Consider the following 23,335-nt stretch of genomic DNA (forward strand, 5'->3'; position numbering starts at 1 on the left):
CCCAGTTCCTTGATTGGAAGAGAGGGAGGCCTAGAGAACTTTGAAAGCAGGTGGAATGACTGAGGACACCTCAACCCAGCTGCCACCACTCCATCCTCCAGCCATGTCATACAGTGGTACCTCGGGTTACATACACTTCAGATTACATATGCTTCAGGTTACAGACTCCGCTAACCCAGAAATAGTACCTCAGGTTAAGAACTTTGCTTCAGGATGAGAACAGAAATCGTGCTCCGGCGGCGCAGCGGCCCCATTAGCTAAAGTGGTGCTTCAGGTTAAGAACAGTTTCAGGTTAAGAACGGACCTCCGGAACAAATTAAGTACTTAACCTGAGGTACCACTGTATCCTGCTAAAGAGGTGGCTTGTGTCTTTAGTCTTAGGCCCTGTCATTACTACACATTTAAAGCACTATGATACCACTTTAAACTGTCCTGGCTTCCCTCCAATGAATCCTGGGAATTATAGTTTGTTATGGATGATGAGGGTTATTGGGGGGGACGACCCCTGTTACCCTCAGAGAGGTATACTCGACCCTAGGAACTGGGGAAACTTAGGAAACTTAAAGTCCTAGCAGGGCAAAGCAGGAAATTCCCACCGAGAACATATTGGGGTGTGATGTGGGGTGACCACATACCCAAATTATTCCCCTCCTTCCAATTAGCATTTTTCCTCGAAAAATCAGACTTTTGTCCTCCTTCCCTCCTTGTCCTATTTCCCCTCCCCATAGCCCAATGCTGAGCAGAGAACGATCTCTGAGCATTGGCGCGTGTTGCTAAGGTAGCCCTCTCAGCAGTGGCGCCAAAGGGCCAGTCAACTTTGCCAGGCAAGAAAAAAAGAAAGAGACAAAGGCTTGAGCGACGCAGCGTTGATCGGGAGGCAGCGGTGTGTCTGTGGCGGGAGGGGGGTGGAGTTTGGCCGCTCCCGCTTACTTGAATGAGCCCAGGACTGTGAATGGGGCCCCTCTAAGAGTTTAAAAAACAGCTGCCCGCCCCCTTCCGCCTCCGCTATTGGCTGACTCCCACGCCGCCTAGCAACGGAGCAACAACCGAGGCATAAAAGCCTCACGTGACATGCGCACAAGGCGTTGGAGAGGTAGCGGCGGGGTTCGGAGCAGCTCGCGGAACAGCCTCTCTCCTTCGACTTCCGGTGGCCATCTTTGTTGGTGGAAGCGGCTCCGCTTGCGTGGGTGGCTCAAAGGAGGCACTGCGCAGGCGCTGAACAGGAACATACATTGGTTGGCTTTGATGTTTCGATACTGTACTTCCAAGCAAGAAGGGAGGCGGCGGGAAACGTAGTTCGGGGACTCCCCCCACCCCATCGCCTCCGTGACGTCATCAGCGAAGCGTCAGAGTAATTCAGGGACTCTCCTAAATGAAGTGATAACAAGGCTTTCAAGGATGGGGGCATCTTATTATTATTATTATTTTTCAGATTTGCCTACCGCCCTTCATCTGAATCTCTCAGGGTGGTTCACAGCATAAAAATACAGAATAAAATAGTACATAATTAAAAGCATACTACACATTTGTTCCCCAAGAATCCTGGTTCACACAAAGCTACAATTCTCAGTAACTTCTTAGAAATGACGGTTCTCATGATTTTTCCTGGCAAGGGCCGCAGACTCGCCTTCCCTCGTATAATTGTTCTCTGGCGCCTACATTTGCCCCAGGATTTAAATATGGCTTCCAGTGTATAACCAGAATCTCTCTCCTCACAACGTGGGATGGGTTACTCTAGAACTTCTGAAGTCTAGACACATTACCCATGGAGCCTCTTGGCCCCAGACGGCGTCGACGCAAGAAAGTAACAACCGCCTCTCTGATTGGCTTTGGCCTCTTCGACTCCTCGCGGCCGCCGCCAACCGAGGAGTATCCGTCGCTACGATTGGTCTTCGTGCTCTCGCGCGAATCTGACCTCCCCTCTCCAACCGCCGACTAAAGCCCGCCCCGCCGCAACGCGACTGGCTCTTCGTCCGCCACGCTCTCCGCTATTGGCCAGAGCGCCCCGCCGCGAGCGAGCCGGGATTGGCTGGGGCAGCCTTTATAAGCTCCGTCGGCGGCCAGGGGCCTTCCCTTTCTCCAAGCTCCCTCAGCGAGGCGCGCAAGGTGCTGTGTCCTTCAGTAGAAGCTAAGGCCGATTTCCCAGCCGGCGACTAGCACCGCGCACCGACCCCCGACTGCCCGCCATGGCCTCCGTCTCCGAGCTCGCCTGCATCTACTCCGCCCTCATCCTGCACGACGACGAAGTCACCGTCACGGTGAGGGAAAGGGGGAGGCCGCGCGCGCGGAGGGGCTCAGGGCGCATGCGCCGGAACATCGCGGCACGTGGAGGGAAAAGGGCCGCTCGGGGAGAGGAGCTAAAGGGGCAGAAGGAAGAGCAGGCCTGGCCCAGCCACGCTGGTTCAAGTGTCCCTTCTGGCCACGTGCTTGACTTAAGCTCATTCCCTGGTCCTGAATGGGGTGACTGTGCCCCTGAAGGACCAGGTGCGCAGCCTGGGAGTCATTTTCGACTCACTGCTGTCCATGGAGGCGCAGGTTAATTCTGTATCCTCGTACCTACGGGACCGCCTCTCCTGGTATGTCCCACAGAGAAATTTACGGTCTGCAAATAAAAACATCCTGAAGATCCCAGGCCACAGAGAGGTTAGGCTGGCCTCAAGCAGAGGCAGGGCTTTCTCGGCCGCGGCTCCAATCTGGTGGAACGCTCTGTCACAAGAGACTAGGGCCCTGCGGGACCTGACATCTTTCCGCAGGGCCTGCAAGACAGAGCTGTTCCACCAGGCCTTTGGTCAGGGCGCAGCCTGACCCCCTCCTCTGGCAATCTGCACAGAATTTTGCTTAATGGTTGCCATCAATTTGATTTTAATTTGATTTTAATTAATTTTATAATGAATGTTTTTAGAATGTTGGATTATTTTTATTGTTGTTAGCCGCCCTGAGCCCAGCTTCGGCTGGGGAGGGCGGGATATAAATAAAATTTATTATTATTATTATTATTATTATTATTATCCAGGGCAGCTGTTTATCAGCTCCATCTGGTACACAGGCTGAGACCCTGTCTGCCCACAGACTGTCTCGCCAGAGTAGTGCATGCTCTGGCTATCTCTCGCTTGCGACTACTGCAATGCGCTCTATGTGGGGCTACCTTTGAAGGTGACCCGGAAACTGCAATTAATCCAGAATGTGGCAGTTAGACTGGTGACTGGAAGTGGCCACCGAGACCATATAACACCAGTCCTGAGAGATCTCCCAGTACGTTTCTGAGCACAATTCAAAGTGTTGGTGCTGATCTTTAAAGCCCTAAACAGCCTCGGTCCAGTATACCTGAAGGAGCGTCTCCACCTCCATCGTTCAGCCCGGACACTGAGGTCCAGCACCGAGGACCTTCTGGCAGTTCCCTCACAGAGACAAGCCAAATTACAGGGAACCAGGCAGAGGGCCTTCTCGGTAGTGGCACCCACCCTGTGGAACACCCTCCCTTCAGATGTGAAGGAAATTAGCAGCTATTCCTATCTTTAAAAGACATCTGAAGGCAGCCCTGTTCAGGGAAGTTTTTAATAATTAATGCTGTATTGTTTTTAACACTTGATTGGGAGCCGCCCAGAGTGGCTGGGGAAACTCAGCCAGATGGGCGGTGTATAAATAATAAATTATTATTGTTATCATTTATCCAGCAAAGCCCTCTGCTAATTTTACTTACTTGATCCGTATGCTGCCTTCCGATTAACAGCATAAAAAACAAGATAAAAATCACAATGTGCGCAGTCAAAACAATGCCCCTCCAAAAATAAAATTTAAAATTAGATAGGGTGTTAGGCAAAGGCTTGGTCGAAAACGAACGTTTTCTCAAGACAACAAAAAGAACTGGACTCCTTGACAGGTTTTGAATAAGCATACACAAATTTATCAGTTAATAACATGATGGACAGATATGTAAGGATATGTACAACTTTATAATATGTAGAGAAAGTATGTGAAAAGAAATCGGGGAGAGGAGCTGAGGGAAGTGCTTGGTGGCGGGGAAAGGGGGAAAAATAATGTATGTGATTATATGGTTTATATTTACAAAAAGGAAGAAAACGAACGTTTTCTCCTGGCGCCTGAAATTGCAGGTGTCCCTGGGGAGAGCATTTCATTTAACTCTGTGAGAAAAGGTCACCACCGATGTGCCCCATGGGGGGGGAGCCACATTGAGGATATTTGCTGCCCTCTTCAGAAACAGCAGTGTGGGCATTTGGCTCTGTAGGAAAAGAGAAGCAAAGGGGTAGGAAGCTTCTGCACCTGGTGGTCTCTCCTTCCTTGGAGGTTTTTAAGCAGAGGTTGGGGGCCATCTGTTGGGGGTTCTTTAGCTGCTGTTTCTGCAACGCAGGAGGTTGGACTCGATGACCCTTGGGATCCCTTTCAATGCTACAGTTATGTGATTCCTCTTCACCCCTCACCCCATGTAGTGACAGCCGCAAACTGCTCTGACTTCAGAAGGGGAATTGGGCAAATTGGTGGGAAGCTGAACTAGCAATAGCTACTAGGCACAGTGGCTGTGTTACTCCTATGGGGATGTAGTATGCTTCTGAATACCAACTGATAGGAGTTGCAGGTAGAGAGAGCACCGTTGCCTTGCGGGTTCCTGCAGGCACCTGGCTGGCTGTCATGAGGACAGGATGATGGACTAGATGGTCTTTGGCTTCATCCAGAAGGGCTCTTCTGACCTTAGGATGCTGGCAGCTTATAGCTGTTTAGCTTTCATCCTGTGTTTTGCTTCATCCAACAACACTGCAGAATAGGGGCAGTCCTTAGTGGGCACCCAACTCCCATCAACCCCAGCCAACATTGCAAATGGTCAAGGATGATGCAGGTTGAATCTTCACATCATGTGAAGGGTGGGAGACTAGGAGACTATCAGAAGGCAGGTGGGGAGGAATGTCATTTTAGAATCTATAAAAGTAATGCGTAGGGCCTTCAGCCTCTTTTAAGGCAGCCTGCACCAACCTGGTGCCCTCCAGGTGTTTCAGACTACATCTTCCTGTCAGCTACATGCAGCAAGTACTGGCTATGGATGATGCGGTATAAGGTGTATGCAGAGGTTCTCCAAGCTCAGCATGTAGAAATGGGAAAATAATTTTTAAAAGACCACTTTCTCTTCAACAGGGTGGTACGGCTCAATTAGGAAAGTAATTTTAACAACCCTACCAGTGTCAGGGTGATTCCTAAAGCAGCCTTGTATGTCTTGCCACAACAGTTACTAGCCCCCCCCCCCACATATATATAAATAATATTTACCAACCTAAGTTCAGCCTAGCAACAGGGGCTGCCATTCTCTTCTGGGAACTTGCGGGCTTCCACTTGCCTGCTTGGAATTTATACGCAGATGAAGTGAACTCAAGTAAGAGAGTAGGGAATACTACAGACTATTTTGAGAGATAAATTTCAAATTATTCAGATAGGGGATGTCACAAATACTATGCACCTAGTAATGCCTTTTGATTTAATGATGGAGGCATATAAGTGCATTTTGGGGCAGGGGTGGAGTATGATCTGTTACCTCATTTCTTTAATAATTTTCTTAACACTTTGTTTAGGAGGACAAAATCAATGCCCTAATCAAAGCAGCCGGAGTGAATGTTGAGCCTTTCTGGCCTGGACTATTCGCAAAGGTAAGACTAATGAGGAACAAGTTATCCAGTAAAAATACATTTATGGAAAGAATATATTCTAGTCTGCTCAGCCTGCTGCTTTTAGGGTGTTTTTGGATCTCAACTCCCATCATGCCTTACCTTGCAGGTCGGGGCTGATGGAAATCCAACACTATCTAGAGGGCCACGTAGGATAAGGTGCTTGGCTGGCAGATTTATGTATTCTGGGGACAGCAGTGCTGATTTTACTATTACAGCTCTTAGCAGTTCTAGAGCAGTAACTGGTTCTAAGTTTGTGCTGTATGATGGGTGGTTGTCACTCAAATTGATATGCTCCCGTTTTTAGTAACTTGGTTTATTCTGACTAGGCCTTGGCCAACATTGACATTGGAAGTCTCATCTGTAATGTAGGAGTTGGCGGTGGTGCTCCAGCGGCTTCAGCCCCAGCCGGTGGAGGGGCACCTGCTGGTGCTGCTGCTCCCGGTAAGTGCAACTATTTCCTTATTTAGGAGGCCCTTAGATCCATTTAAGTGGGATGCAATTTTTCCCAGAAAGGGACTAACAAGCCATGCTATAAATGTCTCTCTTTTTCCTCTTTGTGGATAATTAGGTTGTCCACAATTTGTGTGGTGGTAATCTGCATCTAACAAGTTTGGTCCTCAAGGGTCAAAAGGGAGGGCAAAGCGGTTCAGCATTATCTAAAACCTGTTCAGTGGAGGTTTTGCACACTTCTGGGGTGGGTGTTCCATAGCTTAGGGGCTGTGTCAGAGAGTCATCCAATGTGCATGCTAAAACAGCTTAATTGGGTGTTAATTAGCTAAGGTGGACTGAGATTGCTGTATTCTAATCAATATTAATTTTGCAGCTGAGGAGAAGAAAGAGGAAGAAAAGAAAGAAGAGTCAGAAGAATCCGATGATGACATGGGCTTTGGTCTCTTTGACTAAGCAAACTTTTTGTACTCTTTGCTAATAAAGATACAAAAGCATGTAAATGGAATCTCATTTGCTCATTTGTTCTGGTAATTACATGAGGTGAGTCTGCTGGATTTGGCCAGCATCCTGCACAATAGTGGCCAAGCAGGTGCCTGTGGGAAGCCTGAAAGCTGCTCATGAATGCAACAGACCTCCGGCCACCCGCAGTTACCAGCAGGTGGCATTCAGAGGTGAAATGCCTCTGAGTGGCTCTTGGGAAACATTCATCTGTGAGCAACCATTGTTCCTATGTATTAGACATAGTTTTCCTGTTTACATCCTGGAAAATTTGATGGTTTTAGAAATAGATTCACTACCTCTGCTGTAGAGAAACAATCTCCCTCACCTCTGCAAACAATGGAGGAGTGCAGTCAAACTTTTGGAGAGTTACAGCGCCTGCTGTGGCTGTAGAGACCAATACAGGAGAGACATGTTTTGTTGCATCTGGGACTGAGTTCTGCTGCAGAAGGATTTAAATTTACCCCCCCCCAAAAAAAAATCTTCATTAAATTGAACAAGAATTGGCGTGCATGTTGAAGTTGTGATCAAATCTCCCCATCAGCTGGATCTAAGGTGAGAGCCCCGCATTCACCACTCCTGAAGTACGATGGTGGGGCTTCCTCAATGTGCTGACAAGCTTGATGGTGCCATGTTTTGTTTCATGGACTGGAGGTTCCCCACCCCAACCTGTAAAGGAAAGAACTGCCAGTAGGTGAAAGCAATAAGGTGATGTAGAATGGCAAGGATTATATGCCTTTTAGACCCTAGTCCTCAACCTCCTAACAGTTCAGAATCCCTTAACAATGAAGTTCGTGCTAAGCGTGTGTACTCCCATCCAAGACAATCCATATTTCACTATTCTTAAAAAATGTACACTGAAGCTATTCATATTCCTATATACTTTGTATAGGGAGGAACTTGGAAAGGAGGCATTTTTTAGAGATTTCCCCCTAAATGTGTTCCAGAGAGGATTCTGTTTGATACCACACAAGGTGACCTACCATTACAGGAGTAGAGCAACAGAAACAAATTAGGAAGAGAATTCTGTACTAAGTTGCCAAGAAACAATTACATCACATTTGCCCAGGTTCTATTTTTAAATGGTTGTGTGTCTAGTTTCCTTAGGGGAAAAGGAAACACATACGAAACATGGATTATTTCATTATAATCCCTTAATCAGGCACACCAATGACAGGTTTAAAATATTCATCATGGCTTTAATCTTTCTTTATAAATTATATAAAAATGGGGAACATGTATGGTTACATAACATTTTCTTCTAAATTCAGCTTTGAGTTGCTCTGGTACAAAGCAGCTTGTTTTTGCTTCCGAGGAAAACAACTGCTACAAAAAACTGGCATGTTATTCTGGTGAAAAAGACAAGTTCTCTGTTGGTGTTCTACAACTACTTTCCAATCCAATGCTTCACACGTCCACATGGAAGGGGAGGGAAACAAATGGATGAAGAGGACTTTCTGTTTTGAAATGACAGGCGCTTTGAAAATATAGCTTTTTAATCTTTCTCTGTAAATTGTGATTAGCATTTTGCGGCTTTAAGTGTTCTAATAAAAAAAAGTATTCCAGTCTGGACAGTTCGCATATTGTGGGCAAGAATTCTCAGCCCTGAGGTTTCCCAGAATTCTTCACAATACCTTTGCTCAGTTCTGCACCTTGGAAAGTTCAAGGTCTTTGACTTGTTTCTTTTTCTTTAAAAAAAACAACAAAAACCCTTGGCAAATGGAAGAGATTCACATTCCACATAATGTGAAAATTTCAAATTGATGCCCACTGATTCTGTGCAGATACAGTTCTGTGAAAATTGACACATTTTCAATCTCAGACTTTTCCTGGCATTGTCAATTAGGGGGGGAAAGATGCTTGAAGATAGAAGAACCAACAGGCGTCATTTTGTTAAGCAGCATGGGAATTACTGGAAATCCAGGACCAGGAAGGGTCAATTCTCATTTCTGCTGGAAGGCTAATTGCCCATTAAGGGAGCAAGGCTCTCCCAACTGCACAATGCAAACTTCCCTCTGCATTTAGTGGGGCCTGGACTGGCCAATCGATTTTAGCCTGGCTTGGTCAATAACATCCAGCAAGTTTTTGGCATCCACAGCCAGAGCATGGGCTGCCGTGAGCATCTGCTTTTTGTATTCCTGCTGCAGGCTAGTCATGACATATTGCTGAGCCAGCTTCATCTTGTTAATCAGTTCAGCGAGGTCAGAGTTCAGGAGTTTCTGGGCCATCTCAATCTGGAAGAGAGAAGAATCAGGATGACACCTGGTGTAGAAAAAGGCAGAAGGTGCTACAATACTCATCTATTCCCAATGAAAGTTTCACCTTTGCCCAAAACCACTGGACCTTTAGTTGGAAATGTTCCATGTCCCTGTAGAGCCAGTGTAATGGTTAAAGAGTGTTGGACTAGGACGGGAGAGCAGGGTTCAAATCCCCACTGTGGGTGACCTTGGGCCAGTCACCTCTTAGACCAACCTACCTCACAGGGTTTTGAGGATGAAATGGGGAGGAGAACCATGCATACCACCTTGAGATCTTTGAAAGATAAAGGTGGTATGTAAAGGTAATTTAAAAAAAAAAAGTCACTTAGGTGTGAAACTCACTAAATAATAAAAAAAAAATTTTTCCTTCCAGTAGCACCTTAAAGACCAACTAAGTTAGTTCTTGGTATGAGCTTTCGTGTGCATGCACACTTCTTCAGATACACTGAAACAGAAGTTGCCAGATCCTTCTATATAGTGAGAAGGTGGGGAGGGGTATTACTCAGAAGGGTGGTGGGAATGGGTGATTGGCAGATAGCTGTGATGAGCCTGTTGACGACTCTTAACGACTGCAATAGGTCTTACAGGAAAAAGCAAGGGGTGAGAAGGTGAAAAATGGCTTTGTCATGTATAATGAGATAAGAATCCAATGTCTTTGTTCAGACCAGGTCTCTCCATGGTTTTAAGTTTGGTAATGAGTTGCAATTCAGCAGCTTCTCTTTCCAGTCTATTTCTGAAATTCCTTTGTAGTAATACAAAGGAAATCAACCTCACTAAATAATAGTCATGGCCGCTACAGTGGAACCTTGGTTTTCGAACTTAATCCATTCCAGATGTTTGAAAACAGAAGCATTCACTTCCGGGTTGTTGGCGTTCGGGTTCTGAATTGTTCGGCAACCAAGGTTCCGCTGTACTGGTTTGTTCCCCAGGGGCTATAATGGAATTTATTAGGTCCCTGGATTTCAGAGCTTAGCTTTGCAAGTGTGCTAGCAGTTTTATTGCTGTGCCACTAGGTGGAGACCATTCGCTTAGCATAGTAAAGCTTCCCCTGGTGATGACTTTTTGCTGTTTGTAAACAATGCGTGTTCCACCCCTGCTACTCTTGCCTCCCAATGGACATGCTCCATTACGCTGTTCTCCTAAGTCCCAGTAGCCACATGAGGCTGCTGTACCACTAATGGGTCCAAACTGGTTGCTGATTACACATCTGTATGAAGGGCTGTATTCACTGGGAAGGCTAGCATATGAGGGGATCCAGAGGCTCTGTGCTGGCTCAACCCAGACCAATGACTGCAGAGTGCATTGATGTGCAGGCTTGCTGTCCAGAAATTAAAGCTTGAATCATCTACCTCTCTGTGGGTGCTTGTTGGGAGCACTGGGATGGTCTCGTCTACTGTAGCCAGTAAAGTTCGAAGTGCCAAGCCAACCTCCTAGCCAAAGACAAGAAAGCATGATTAATTATATACCAATTACCCCAATCCAATCCTGTGGAATTCCTGCTCAGTCATTCCCACTATGGACCTGACATTTCCGTAGGCATCGTCTCTCAAGCTTCTCTTCCGAGCACAAAGGACTAGAAATACAACAAATTCAGATATATTCGGTATCCTGAGTTTCATGCCCTGGTCAAATCCCACCCATGTGTCTTTTACACACAGCCCCATTTGTGTTCCCTTTGCATACTAATAAACGACATACATCAAGGAGAGTGAACCACATACAATCTTTCATTACTAGACGTAGGACTGGTTCAGATACTTAAGTTCAGGGGTAGGCAACCTAAGGCCCGAGGGCCGGATACGGCCCAATCGCCTTCTCAATCTGGCCTGCGGACGGTCCGGGAATCAGCGTGTTTTTACATGAGCAGATTGTGTGCTTTTATTTAAAATGTTATTTGTGGGACATAGGAATTAGTTCATTTTTCATTTATTTTTTCAAAATATAGTCCGGCCCACCACATGGTATGAGGGACGGTGGACCGGCCCACAGCTGAAAAAGGTTGCTGAACCCTCCTTAAGTTTCTCTCCATGCAGGAGAGCGTGAGAATGCACGCACACACAACCCCACATATCCCAGTCCTGGCTTTCGTTTTTCTTCTGCCTGCCACACATCTTGAAAGACTATAAGGCCACTCTGGTGGGTGGATGGGGGACTATCTTACCTTCACCATGGGGACATATTCCTCCGGTGGGGCTGGCTGAATTCTGCTGGACATCTCTATGACCGCTTTCACGAGGCCTGTGACATTCTCGTAGACCTTGTCATTGGAACGATCCAAGTTGGCTGTTGGGGGAGGGCTAATCTCTTGCGGCTGAATCTGGAGGGGAAAGGAGATAGATTTACTTCCACATGCTTGCCCACCAGATGGCGCTCATCTACTTTCATCTAGTTTCAGCTTCAGGAAAACTCCTTTCTGTAACTACAAACACAGGGCATACACATTCAAACAGCGGTCAAGCTGATGGAAACCCTGAAGAGTTTCTAAGATTCAGTGGCCAAGACTGGGAATATGAACTAAGCTGAACCACAATATGAAATCAGAGAGGAGAACCAAGTAGGAACACTTCTCTCACATTGCAGTTGGTGCCTCTGCTCCAACAGAATCTCTGCGTAACCTTCAATATTTAGATTATCTTCAGATCACCTAAATTCAATTGAAATATTCCAGAGTAAGGAGTCTGATGACTGCAGACTCTGTTTTGCTGTGCTTTAATCCATTTTATAGCATTGAAATTAGCTTATGAGCCCTTGTAGTCATTGGGCTGGTTCCAGTCTTGTAGTGCAATCCAACACATGCTTACTTAAAAGTAAATTCTATAGTGTTCATTGGTATATCCTTTCAGGTAAGAGGGTGCAGGACTGCTGTGGAAGTTACTTTAATCTTGACATCCATTGACAGGTTGGGCATGACTTAAATCCCACTGATTTCAATGGAAACAAAGTTCAGCTAACAAACTTAAGTTAACTAAGGAATGGAAGGGGTGTGTTAGGATCCAGCTGATCTCCAGATGAGCTGGAAGATTCCCAGAGCCCAGCCAAGCTATGCCAGCTTAACTCTCCCACTCAGCCCAGCGAGAAACCAGTTTATCTCCCCCAGATGGCTGAGCCAAGACCAGTACCCCTTAAGCTGGCATAAGACCCAAAAAGGAGATTTTTGGGAGCTGGGACCAGAGGAGGGGGACTCAGGCAGAATACTAAGCCAGTCAGCTTGGTCTTGTGCCCTGTCAAACCAGTGTAAGTTAAACTGGCCCAAAGGGTGATGTAACAAACACTATTTTAAAGGTTTGTTTTCCTTGTGCCAGAAACTTGCGTCGGCTCCACCAGCAATACCCCTGCTGCTGCTGCTGCTGAACAGTTTGCATCTGGTGTAACCTTATGGAAGGTTAATTTACACCACCCTGCTTTACGTTTCTGATGGCATGTACGATGCCAATGCTCAGCTTAAATATTTCCACCTCTTAACATCCTTTAGGTCTAGTCCTTGGCTGCATCTTTGTGTGCAGGAGATTCCCTACTACTAACTCCTCAGGGGAACAAGGTATTCTGACAATCTGGATTTTTTGTGTTCATTATTTTGCTTCATGTACATCCAGTGAGAGCTGTCACGTAAATGATATTCAGGGAGATGTGTGAGGAGATGTGAAATCAAATACTGGGGGTGGAATTGTTACAGATGCACCAAATCAACTAGATTTCCTAGAAATGTATAGAGGTTTGTATTCCATGGAGATGGTGCGTGAGTGGAGCAGACTTTCGCTCATGCAAGGTATCTCCACCTTCCTCTTCTCCGCCCTGCAGCTCCCCACACTCCCCCCAAAATCTTCTAGAGTGTTGGGGAATCCACTGGAGCAGATTTGGGAGGAGAATGGCTGCAGGAGAAAGGAGAACCTACTCCAAGTTCCACAGTGGCAGAGCAACTCCTTTGCAGGCACAAGACCCCCAAGTTCAATCCCTGGCATTGCCCTCTCTTGAGCAGCTTTGAGAGCCACAGCCAGGGAGGTAAGCCAGTGGTGGGTGAGGCCGATGAAGCGCATGGCAGTTTAAGTGGGTGAGGCAGCTTCCTGTGTTGTTCACGGGTCTTAAGTCAGGGTTTGGTCAGAATATCCCCTTGCCTACCTTGTGCACCACCCCCTTGATATTTTTTTATTAAGGGATGGTTTCCATAAATAAATATGAAGAGCAGTCGGAAGTGAAAAGCTGTGCACTCCAGGAGCCTAAGAAGTTTCAGACGTTCCAGTGGGAAAAGGCTACACACGCCTCCTTTTAAGGCTAAGGCAAACAGTCATCCGAGAGGACACATCGTGCTGCGGGCACAGTTGGAACGCCAAACACTGCTTCATGCCCAAGTCTGTAGCACAGCAGCAAAATCAGCCACCCTGTTGCTTCCCCCTTCCTGTGCCTGGTTCTGAAATGGGAGGATGTGGAATACTCCACAAAGGTGTAGCAGCTAGAGGCAGAGGGGGGAGGAGCCAGGGGCAGGTAAGAGAATTACCTGCATGTGACTGGATGAAGGCTCTTCCCATTCTCAAAGAATTAGGGGTGGGGGGTGAGGAAATGTCTGCGAAAGAGCAGCCTGCCAGATGTTTGCAACGTATCAGCACTGATGTGCTGCTATGCTACAGGTGTACTTCTGCTGTGGCACTGACTGCACGAGTGGACTGGATGAGGGCCAAAAAACTGAGCTTGAACCCTGGGAAGATGGAAGCACTGTGAGTTGGTAGTTGTCATGTCTGGGGAAAATCGGCCAGTTGCCTGTTCTAGATGTGGTTGCATTCCCTCTGATAGAAACAGAGGTTCAGAGGTTGGGGGTGCTCCTGGAGCCATCTTTGTCATTGGAAGCTCAGATAGCCTCAGTGGCTATGAGTGCCTTTGGCCAGCTATTGCTGGTATGGCAACCACAGACGTTTGTGGACAGGGATAGTATTCTGTATTAGTATCCTCAAGACTCTGTTATTGCAGTGCACTCGATGTGGGGATATTTGTGGATACAGTCCGGAGGCTTCAGCTGGTGAAAAATGCTGCTGTTACGACTGTTGTTGGGGGCAGACTATTGCCAGCACGTAACTCCAGAGCTCAAATGTTTGCATCAACTGCCTGTGTGTTACCAAGTGAGGTTCACGGTCCTTAACAATTTGGGTTCAGGATACCTCAAGGACTTGTACCTAATCCCTTGTATCACTTAAGTCTTCAAGGGAGTCATTGCGAGTGCTCCCTCATGGCTTGCATGCAAGGCTCATATCCGCCAGGAACTGTGTGTTTAGTGATGTGGGTCCAATTTTATGGAATTCCCTTCCAGTTAGGGTCAGATAGGTCCCTCCCTACTGAGCTTACTACTGAAGACGTTTATATTCCATATATTTTAACTGAACTTTGATCCCCTTGTTTTAACTGATTTTTACTTTCTACATTGTATCTTTGTAAACTGCTTGGAGACTAGTGTGGTTAAGTGGCATATCAATTATTTAATTAAAGCAAATAAATAAACAAATGGTTCTGCAGACGTGGCAGCCCTTCATTTCTCCCTCCCCGGCTGGCTGAGAAACATATCATTCATTTCTAAGGGGTGAAGGTGTTCCCGATGGATTGGGGGTCTGAACAAATTTCTGCAGCCACCAGAGCACATGCAGAGGCATTTGTGAAAAGCAAAAGGCACTGCCACACAGGGCTTGCGTAGTCTTGTCATTCGCACAACCACACGCACACTCCAAGTGCTTACCCTCCATGGCTAGTGTCGAGCAGAGTTTGAGGGGTGGTTAAAGAAATTTACCAGAAGAGAAAGGGAAAAGAGAAAAAAACACAAGGTTAATAAAATGTAGCAAGGGGGGGCAAGGATTGCAAAATATAAGGAATAGCAAGAAAGACCTGTTAAAACGCCCCAGCCCCAAAGTTCACCAGGACCCATTTCTGCTCAGTTGTGTTAGCCATTGCCTCTCCCCCCGAAACGGAGTGTCCATGCCCAGCCCTGGAAGGAGAGTTTTATCTGCCATGCACCCCTAGCAAGAGAGCATGCAAACAGCAACAGGGGCAAAACAGCCCAGCGAGAAGCAAAGGAATTAAAGATTACGAGGAGCCCCTCAGCGTGGAAGCAGCAGGCGGGCCTCAGACACCTGGTTCTCTGCACAAGAGATCAAGCAGAGGAAAATTTCGGTCTCTTTTTATGAGATCAGGGGAAAGTGCTCAGTAGAAGGAATCATTTAGTCATCTAATTGCTCCGCTCCTGTTTGCAAAAAATCTTTGGTCAAACCCTTGGCCAAGTTCTATGCTGGAGGATAGTTTGGGGACCAATTACAAACAACCCACTTGATTCCTATGCTGAAATTCCAGAATCCTGGCAGAAGACTCTATCTGCCTAGCTGGATGCTCATTTGTTATGCTTCTCTGCCATTTCTGAAGCCAATACCAACAGTAATCCACCACAAACTAAACAGCCAGGGTTATCTGTGCAATGTTTGGCTGATTTCCCCTTGGCAAATAACTGTTCTTTCAAAAATAAAATCAGAAATGCCTCCAAGCTCCATTTTCCTCCAGATATTAAGAAGCTCAGAACTGTTGTTTGCAATAAGGGGAATTTCTGCATTCTGTCCAATACTGGTTCCTTTTGTGTGACCTAAAAATCTCAGGAAAAGCTTCTGTTTGGCTTGGCAGGTTCCAGCACAGCCACGTTATACGAAAGGTCCTGCAGCTTCCTGAGGGCGGGCCAGGAAAATCCACTCCGGGATGAAAGAGGGAAATGGGATGACGATGCAATATTCTGCCACCTCCAAAATGTGAATGTAGAGTCCTGGTGACCTGCCCTTTTCCAGATTTCGTTTTAAGGAGGGTCTCTGTGTTTATACAGGAATTTTAGACTGAGATACTGAGATTAGCAAATAATGCTTTTAAGAGAAACTCTTTTTCCCCCTTTCTTTTTTGGAGGCTTGGCAGCTCAAAAGACTCTGGCACTGTTCGTAAAAAAACAAATTTTTAAAGCAGCCTGTTGAGTCGTCTTATGCTGGCCTCGAAACGCCAAGCAAATCTCAAAACGTTAAGAGGGAGAAAAGGGCACTGTGTCCATTTTTGCCAGACCTCTTGCCATTGATGGCTTGATTGTGAATTCCACAGATGGGAATATACTGGGCCTTCCCATCAGTTCTGCCCCCGCCCCGAAAGCCCTAAAATAGATTTCACTTAATGAGAATCTCCATTTTCATCGCTAAATGGGAACAGAGCTCTTGGGAAAGGCTCGCCTCTTCAGAAACTTAACTTTCCTGAGAAAGTAAACCGTTCTAACCGTCCTTGAATTACAACAGCACATATCCCTGGAGCTGGCCAGAGGTCACTCTAATGGCTGCCCGGATCCCATGGGAAGTTGAGTCGAGAGTGCTACCGGTGCCCAGCTCCTGCTTGTGAGCTACCCTCAGGCATCTGGTTGGCCAGTGTGAGAAGAGGAGGGTGAACCAGATGGGCCTGGGGCCCCATCCACCAGCCAGGGTGTTCTCAGGTGCTCAAACACACAAACAGCACATGATGGCAACAAGAATCCCCTTGAAGTTTGATTCCAGCAGCTGGCGAGCAAAAAGGGCCTCTGAATATGGGAGTCGTCTCAACCCCCATCGTTCTGCCCGGATGCTGAGGTCCAGAACAGAGAGCCTTCTGGCGGTTCCCTCACTGCGAGAAGCAAAGCTACAGGGAACCAGGCAGAGGGCCTTCTTGGTAGTCGCACCCGCCTAGTGGAATGCCCTCCCATCAGATGTCAAAGAGATAAACAACTACCTGACATTTAGAAGACATTTGAAGGCAGCCCTGTTCAGGGAAGTTTTTAATATGTGACATTTTAATCTATTTTTAATCTTTGTTGGAAGCAGCCCAGAGTGGCTGGGGAAACCCAGCCAGATGGGCAGGGTACACTAAATTATTATTATATTATATTATTATATTATATTATATTATATTATATTATATTAATTATATTATATTATATTATTATAGCATCCTGGATAATATCCAGTAGTAGACTAATCTCTAAGACTCTGTCTAATCCATTTTAAAAAGAGTTTTTAAAAAGGTTAATTATGTTTGACCTAGGTTTTTGAGGCTTCTATGTGTTTAACTATGCTTTCACTCCCCCAGCCCCCCTATTTTATTCTTCGATTGTTGCTAGCACATGAATGAACTCTCTTTAGAGCAGAATATAGGAATAGATTTACTATTGGGGGGGGTAATAAAAAGCACGACTTATTTTCATGTACTAATTATGCACATCTAAACACAACCTAATTTGGACAGTCAAGCAAGCCAAAGGAATATGAGTTTTATAGAAACCTGAGTTTCTGTAACAGGTCCAGCCAACATGGTGATCTCCCAGAAGCTTTTGGACTACAACGTCCATTATCTCTGACCACTAATCCAACAACATCTGGACAGCACCACATGGGTGACCTCTGCTGCTGAACAAGGACATGTTTTCTGTGGCTGCACCCTAAATGCAGTCTTCTGTGTTGGAAAGTCAAAACCCCAAAGCATAAGCATTTGTCTGTACTACATTTAAGCCTTTTTATTTGAGCTGGATGTAGAAGCCAGGTTTAAAAACCAGATTCAGGGGCAAGAAGAATTGGATTTCAAGCAGGGTTTTTAAAAAGCCATATACATCGTCAGCCTTTGTTGATGAGACAGACTTAAAACCTTAACTCTACTGAGGGAAACTGCAATCCACAATTATTGCAGCGGTGAAATAAAGCCAGCATGTCACAAAAACTGTACTGCTGTGCCCATGAAGGAGGAGAAATGTTACTTCGTTTGACCACCTGCCTCTGAATATTATTCCTGCCTGGGGAAAAGCTCAGCTTCTTCAGCCTATTAGCAAGAACACATTCAATTTGTGCCTCAGCTTCCCAGCAATTTGAAAGAAAAGCAGGCAAGTTCCCAAAGCTACTGGGTAGAGCCCTGAGTGTTTAAAAGTGAATTCCACCCAGAGGAACAAAGAGACTTTCAGCTGCTGCTACAGAGGCTGAGATTCAGAGCCACACAGCTACTCCTGCAGTCTACAAGGGGACTCTGGGCTTGTGTTCCTCAAACAGCAGCTCTGCATACATGACATGGCAAACCACCTTTGAAGTGAAGCACAGAAGACTTTCACAGTACAGCACAGGGGGCTGCCCTTAGATGAAATGAAGGCCCAAAGTCTACTGAGCTTGCTTAAAGCCCTCTGGCATCCTGCCAGAGTGGCTCCCGGGATCTTGGCCAGAATCTAGGATGCTGTATTTACCCAGGAATCCTGCTCAAGGTTAGAGCTCGGGTGATGCTTTGAACAACACAGGTTTTCAAGACTTATCGCCCTGGCATTTACAAGACTCAGAAATAAATACTCTTGACTGAGCTTTTCTGTGCGCAGCTAAGATAAAAAGTCAGCAGAAATGGCGGTGTTCATTTTTGGCCCCAGCACATTATGGAAAATGTAGAATTCAGGACAGCATGAACTTGCATTCAACGAGAAAAGGAATATTAGAGGTGGATGCCAGAAATACCATATAGCGAAGAGGGGCCTGTTGTCATATGGTGGTGGCAAGTTCTCTACTGGAACAAAAGGAGACTACGCAAGACTGCAGGGAAAGGGAGGCTGCCCCTGGGAAGCTGCAGACTTCAGATGAGGAAGGCTCATGTTCCCCACTTGTAGCTGGCAACTTTGGTCACTGCAGAAAAGTGCCATTCAGCACCATTATGTCGCATGAAAGGGACAAGCAGCTGGGGCTTCCTTGGAGTACCTGGGGCAGTACACTGCAAGTATGGGCCTCATCGGCCTCTCTAACAAGGGCACAAATGGAGTCAGAAGACTGACTGCAGCACACGGAGCATAGGATTTAAACCTCTGCTTAGTAGCATCAAATCTAGATCATCTAGACCAGCCTTTCTCAACCTGGGGGTCCCCAGATGTTGTTGAACTACAACTCCCATCACCTCTAGCTAGCAAAGCCAGAGCTCAGGGTTGATGGGAGTTGTAGTCCAACAACATCTGGGGACCCACAGGTTGAGAACCGCTGATCTAGACTGATGATCTAGAACGCTGTTGGCTCAAGACTCCCTCTAGTGTGTGACAATCCTATGCAGGGCACACTTTGGACACTATATATAATCTACCAAACCACTGTTGATAGAACAGTTGACTGCCTTATTCACATTTCAGTAAAGGGTACATCTCTGGAAAGAATGGTGGAGAATAAGGCAAAAAAACAACAACCCACTGTGTGATGCATGGTGGGTTAGTCATTATTTAGAACTCATGTTAATAGTGGGAGTATATGATCCATCACTAAAAGGATGCCATGTAAAAATGCCCCGCCCCAAAGCACCCCGGCAGCTCTATGCTTACAAAATCTGCCCAGATTCTGGCCATGAAGTGAGCTTTCTGCTACCTGCTTCCAATCATTTCTGAGCAGCTACTGAATAGTAATGGCTCATTACACCGTGTGAATAGTTTATAGACAAGTGTACTTCACATGGCAAGAGTTGCCAGGAGAGATGTCTTAAGCTAGGGGACAATCATCTGATTCTATTTCAAACCACTATTAATACCCCCCACCCAAAAAAAGTGCATAGCGAGGTTCAAGTACAGAGATACCCAGTGCTGCTCTTGCATAAACTGCACCACGCACACAAAGATCAACAGGCATGGTATTATTATATGCTGCAACTTGCAGCAGTGAGAAGCAACATCAATGTTCCAGCCCAGTCCGTACACAATCTCTTATTCCCTATCATTTGTGAAGGGAGTAAGCTGATGACAGGCCTTGGGCACCAGATCTCATTTTGCAAGCTGCAGTTTTGACTCTCCACTCGCAGATGGATTCCACAACCAGCTTGAGTATATTCAGTTGGGAAACAGAATCTGACAACCTGGAGGAGCAGAAATCTAAAATGGCTGAATATGGCAAAGACTGGATATTTATTTTCTTCGGGTACCATGAACTCAGCATGGGGAGCACCAGGAGAAAGACCTGCCATAACACACATCTACCTTGACTGGTCAAGAAAGGTTATGGTAGGTTTTGACCTGTTTCTCCATTAGTAACAGTAATTGTTCAACTTAACCCACGACTTTGAAGAGTTATGAGCAATGCAACCCAATGTTGCACTAAGAACATACCTTAACCCCTTCATTGTAGCTGTCCACAGGGCTGTTCAGGCTGGCAAGGCTACCCAAATGGCTGGGAGCTCCTGGGCGAGGTGGTTTCTTTGGTGGAGCAGAATGATCTGGTAAGAAAATATTATACATGCATTGATATGAAAACTACAATCATTAGGCTCATTTAATTGGAATGCAGCAGAAACTTATCAAGTCCATTTTCACTAGCACCCAAACCAACCCCTTCTATGAGAGAGCAAAACACACAATCCCCAAAATTAGAACTTAAGAGCAATTTATACTTTTTACGTTGGCTTTGAAGTCAAGCACAGAAGCCTCCTAGATTAGGTAATAGACACAGCTTGTTTAAATGGACCTTTACAGATCCTGTTGGTATAGGAGAACCAGACACATGGTATTACTCATGAGTAGCCACCGAAGGCTGCCACTAGCTTTGACAAATGTTGCTTCCCCCAGAATCTAATGGATTTTCTAATAATGGAGGAGACCTAGAGAGGAGAGATTGAGAGTTCACATTGTGGCTGTAAAGCTGCCTATTTATGACTTACCTGGTTTACCCACAGGCTGATAAATGTGCTGGTTAGAAGCCTGAAAAAGGAAAATAAGTTTTATTTGTCTGCTCACAGTGTTTATGTACAAAGAAACCCTCTCCAGCTAACTCCCCTCCCCCACCATCCTTATGCATCAGGCTATCCAGCCACAAGAATTTCCAACATTTCTCCTCTCCCACTGCTCTCAAATTTCAGGAGAAAACAACATAAAACAAATCCTCCCATCTCCTGCTATTTTGCTCGGCATCCGTGTGATATATCCATGCAAGGTCACAGCTACCATCACTCAGACAAAATGACATGTTTATAACATTCTACCTCTTCAATCCAAATAAAAAAATCCAGGCTACTGAGCTGCAGTATGAAAAGCTTGTGCCTCAGGTCTCTCCATATTGTTCAACAGATCTTTCAGAATAATTACTCTTGTGTTTCACAATAAAAGGAAAACGAACAAAAGACCTTGGTTATTAATTTGGAAAGGGGTTTATAACAGGATTCAAATCTAATCATATTTCTACAACCCTTTGCCAAGCGAGATAAAAGTCTATTCTCTCACTGCACAACAAAAGTGGCATTTGTGCATGCTGTTTGGCTGCTGCATTCTTAGAAAAACATTGGTTTAGAAAAGCCTGGTGTGCTTTTATCAAAAAGTGAGCATTCACAGAGAAAAATTTCCTTTGCAAGATAATAGTGCTGGGAATCTGAACAGGACATTTCTGCTGCAGAAAATGTAACATGTGAGTGAAAAGATGTGTTTTCCTCATCAGAACCCAGGCAAAGAGTGTTGGGTAGCTCAAATTTTTAAAAGCTGGTTATATACTAACATAGCATTTCGAGGTCACCTTGCAAAATGAGGCCAAGCCACAGAGCGTCTGCATGAACTCAGCTGCCCCCAAGGATAAATCCAGAATAATTCACTGCACTGATTCATTCAACATGTTCTAGCTAGCTGCTCTAGTGTCACTCTCAGAGCAAATATGTGTCTTTGTGGGTGGCTAAGTTTGCATGCTAGCAAGAGAAAATGTGTAACTGAAAAACTAACAGGAAAGGAGTAAGAAACATGTCAGCTGGTATCTGTACTGGATTTGAATTGATGTGATGTTGTTCTATATGTGTGTGTATGTCTGTCTGTCTCTGTCTCTGTCTCTGTCTCTTCTCTCTCTGCATGCGCACAGTTAAAAAAAATAGGGGTGGCATTCATTAGGTTTTACTCATTGAAATCAGCCAACCTAACTTAGTCATGTTCCTTAATTTTAAGGGATCTGCTCTGAGCAAAATGTCAATGAAGACCACTCTGTGTTTCTTACCCACCCTTTCGCCATGAGGTCTCAGGGTGGGTCCCAACCAGAAAACATGCAATTATACAACCAGTAAAAATAGTTACAATCATAAAACAAGAACAGTGTGGAAACAATTCCCTACAGATACAGGCTGGGATAAATATCTCCATGTCAAAGGGTTCAGTATGCACCAACAGAACGAGAGAGTAGATGCCACCACAATGAAGGCCCATCTCATTGCAGAACCAAATTACCTTGCAGAACCATACATGAGAAAGCACCTCTGAGAAGTGGAAAGGGCCTTCTGTTTAAATTAGGTTTGCTAGACTGCAAGGGATGGTTACAGAGGTTACCAACAATGGGAGATCCTTCAGCTCTGCTGTATGAACATAGAACAGTGCAATATGTTCCAGCTGTCTACACAACTTGTTTCTCCAGAGGACCTGGAGATTGTCCTACAGAAGCAGCCATCCCAGGACATAGCTGTGTCTGTTTACAGCCCCATACCTCAAAGTATGCCTTGATCTTCCCCTCCAGATGAAGAAGCAGCAGTCAGAGATCAATCAAGTCCCACTGATCAGATCCTCAAAAATCTGAAGGTAGGCCTGATATTTGCTTTCTAGGTAGCATGCTCACAGTACATTAGCAGCAGAAATCCCTATGAACAAGCAAGCCTGAAGCTGTCAGCAAGTTTATACTGCAGAGGGGTTAAAACAGCACCAAAACAAGTCTGTGTTCGCACCCAAAACTCCCAGTGTTGATCCACAGGCCCTGAAGCTAATAATCCAATTTAAATACTTTGATCTCTGTTGTGAAAGCAGTGCAGCCCTTATTTCTATAAAGCCAAGGTGGATGAATGAGTTCTTAAGACTTTCTTTCGATATTGCGGCTGCACCTCCAGGTACTGAGAAATGCACATTTAAATGCCCCAAACACAGTAATTAATTGGAAGTGGGTAGGTCACCACCAAGTACAGGTTTCTGACTAGCAATCAGATTACATGTTTATTGTCTGAGGCAGCTATACCCCTGTTGCAGATGTGTTTTACAAGCACATCGAACACATCTTTTCATCCAGCCCTTGTTTTGATGATAGCTTGCTTACAAACATCACCCTCAAGACACTACTTAAGTTCCACATTACTTAGGAGAATGCTCTCTAGTTACTCAAACATCTGCAGGCATTCCTTTACAGTTTTGTTTTCTGTTGGCAGATACGTCAATGCAAAGCTAACACAGGCACACACACACCCTGACCTGGCTGTGTACTGCAAAGCAGCTTTAAAAATAATTAGAGCTCTGTTTGCAAAGGGAAGAGCGCATCTGCTTCGGCGGCGACATGAAAAGAAGCAGCTCCCCAAAGTGCTGCGTGCACAAGACTTCCCCCGTCAGCGCCGTTCCCAGAGAAGCGGGAGCCTTTTGAAACCTCTCACGTAAACATAACAATCGTGGAAACACCAAGAAAATCAAAACTCATCTCCCGCGAGCACGAGCGGAATGTTAACAAC

At 45.7% G+C, this 23,335-nt stretch overlaps 2 protein-coding genes across 32 annotated transcripts in view; one reads left to right on the top strand and one right to left on the bottom strand.

Moving 5' to 3' along the window:
* The first annotated feature begins 505 nt into the window (after positions 1 to 505).
* On the top strand, positions 506 to 6,622 carry RPLP1 (ribosomal protein lateral stalk subunit P1). Its single transcript, XM_083622386.1, has 4 exons — positions 506 to 2,258; positions 5,577 to 5,651; positions 5,999 to 6,113; positions 6,496 to 6,622. Exons 1-4 carry the CDS (start codon positions 2,187 to 2,189, stop codon positions 6,573 to 6,575), a joined length of 342 nt encoding a protein of 113 aa, XP_083478512.1. The 5' UTR covers positions 506 to 2,186; the 3' UTR covers positions 6,576 to 6,622.
* A 1,176-nt stretch (positions 6,623 to 7,798) lies between these two features.
* The window catches only part of PTK2 (protein tyrosine kinase 2), a gene marked incomplete at its 3' end in the record, with an annotated part of 202,889 nt that continues 187,352 nt past the window's right edge, over positions 7,799 to 23,335 (bottom strand). For all 31 annotated transcript variants that reach the window (XM_083621903.1, XM_083621918.1, XM_083621889.1 and 28 more), the window contains 5 exons: positions 20,546 to 20,585; positions 19,998 to 20,104; positions 11,040 to 11,195; positions 10,228 to 10,308; positions 7,799 to 8,854 (listed from right to left, as the gene is read on the bottom strand). In XM_083621903.1, the coding sequence (XP_083478029.1) occupies positions 8,642 to 8,854; positions 10,228 to 10,308; positions 11,040 to 11,195; positions 19,998 to 20,104; positions 20,546 to 20,585 (597 nt within the window). The remainder of the gene's footprint in view (positions 8,855 to 10,227; positions 10,309 to 11,039; positions 11,196 to 19,997; positions 20,105 to 20,545; positions 20,586 to 23,335) is intronic.

This window comes from Podarcis filfolensis, assembly GCF_964270895.1.
Source record: "Podarcis filfolensis genome assembly, chromosome: 7".
In the NCBI taxonomy this organism is placed as follows: domain Eukaryota; kingdom Metazoa; phylum Chordata; class Lepidosauria; order Squamata; family Lacertidae; genus Podarcis; species Podarcis filfolensis.

What these genes read in the sequence shown, in the direction of transcription:
- RPLP1 (XM_083622386.1), top strand. Translation starts at nt 2,187, where the DNA reads ATGGCCTCCGTCTCCGAGCTCGCCTGCATCTACTCCGCCCTCATCCTG. An exon ending in GGCCTGGACTATTCGCAAAG is followed by an intron (nt 5,652 to 5,998) that starts GTAAGACTAATG and finishes TATTCTGACTAG; the next exon opens with GCCTTGGCCAACATTGACAT. An exon ending in TGCTGGTGCTGCTGCTCCCG is followed by an intron (nt 6,114 to 6,495) that starts GTAAGTGCAACT and finishes TTAATTTTGCAG; the next exon opens with CTGAGGAGAAGAAAGAGGAA.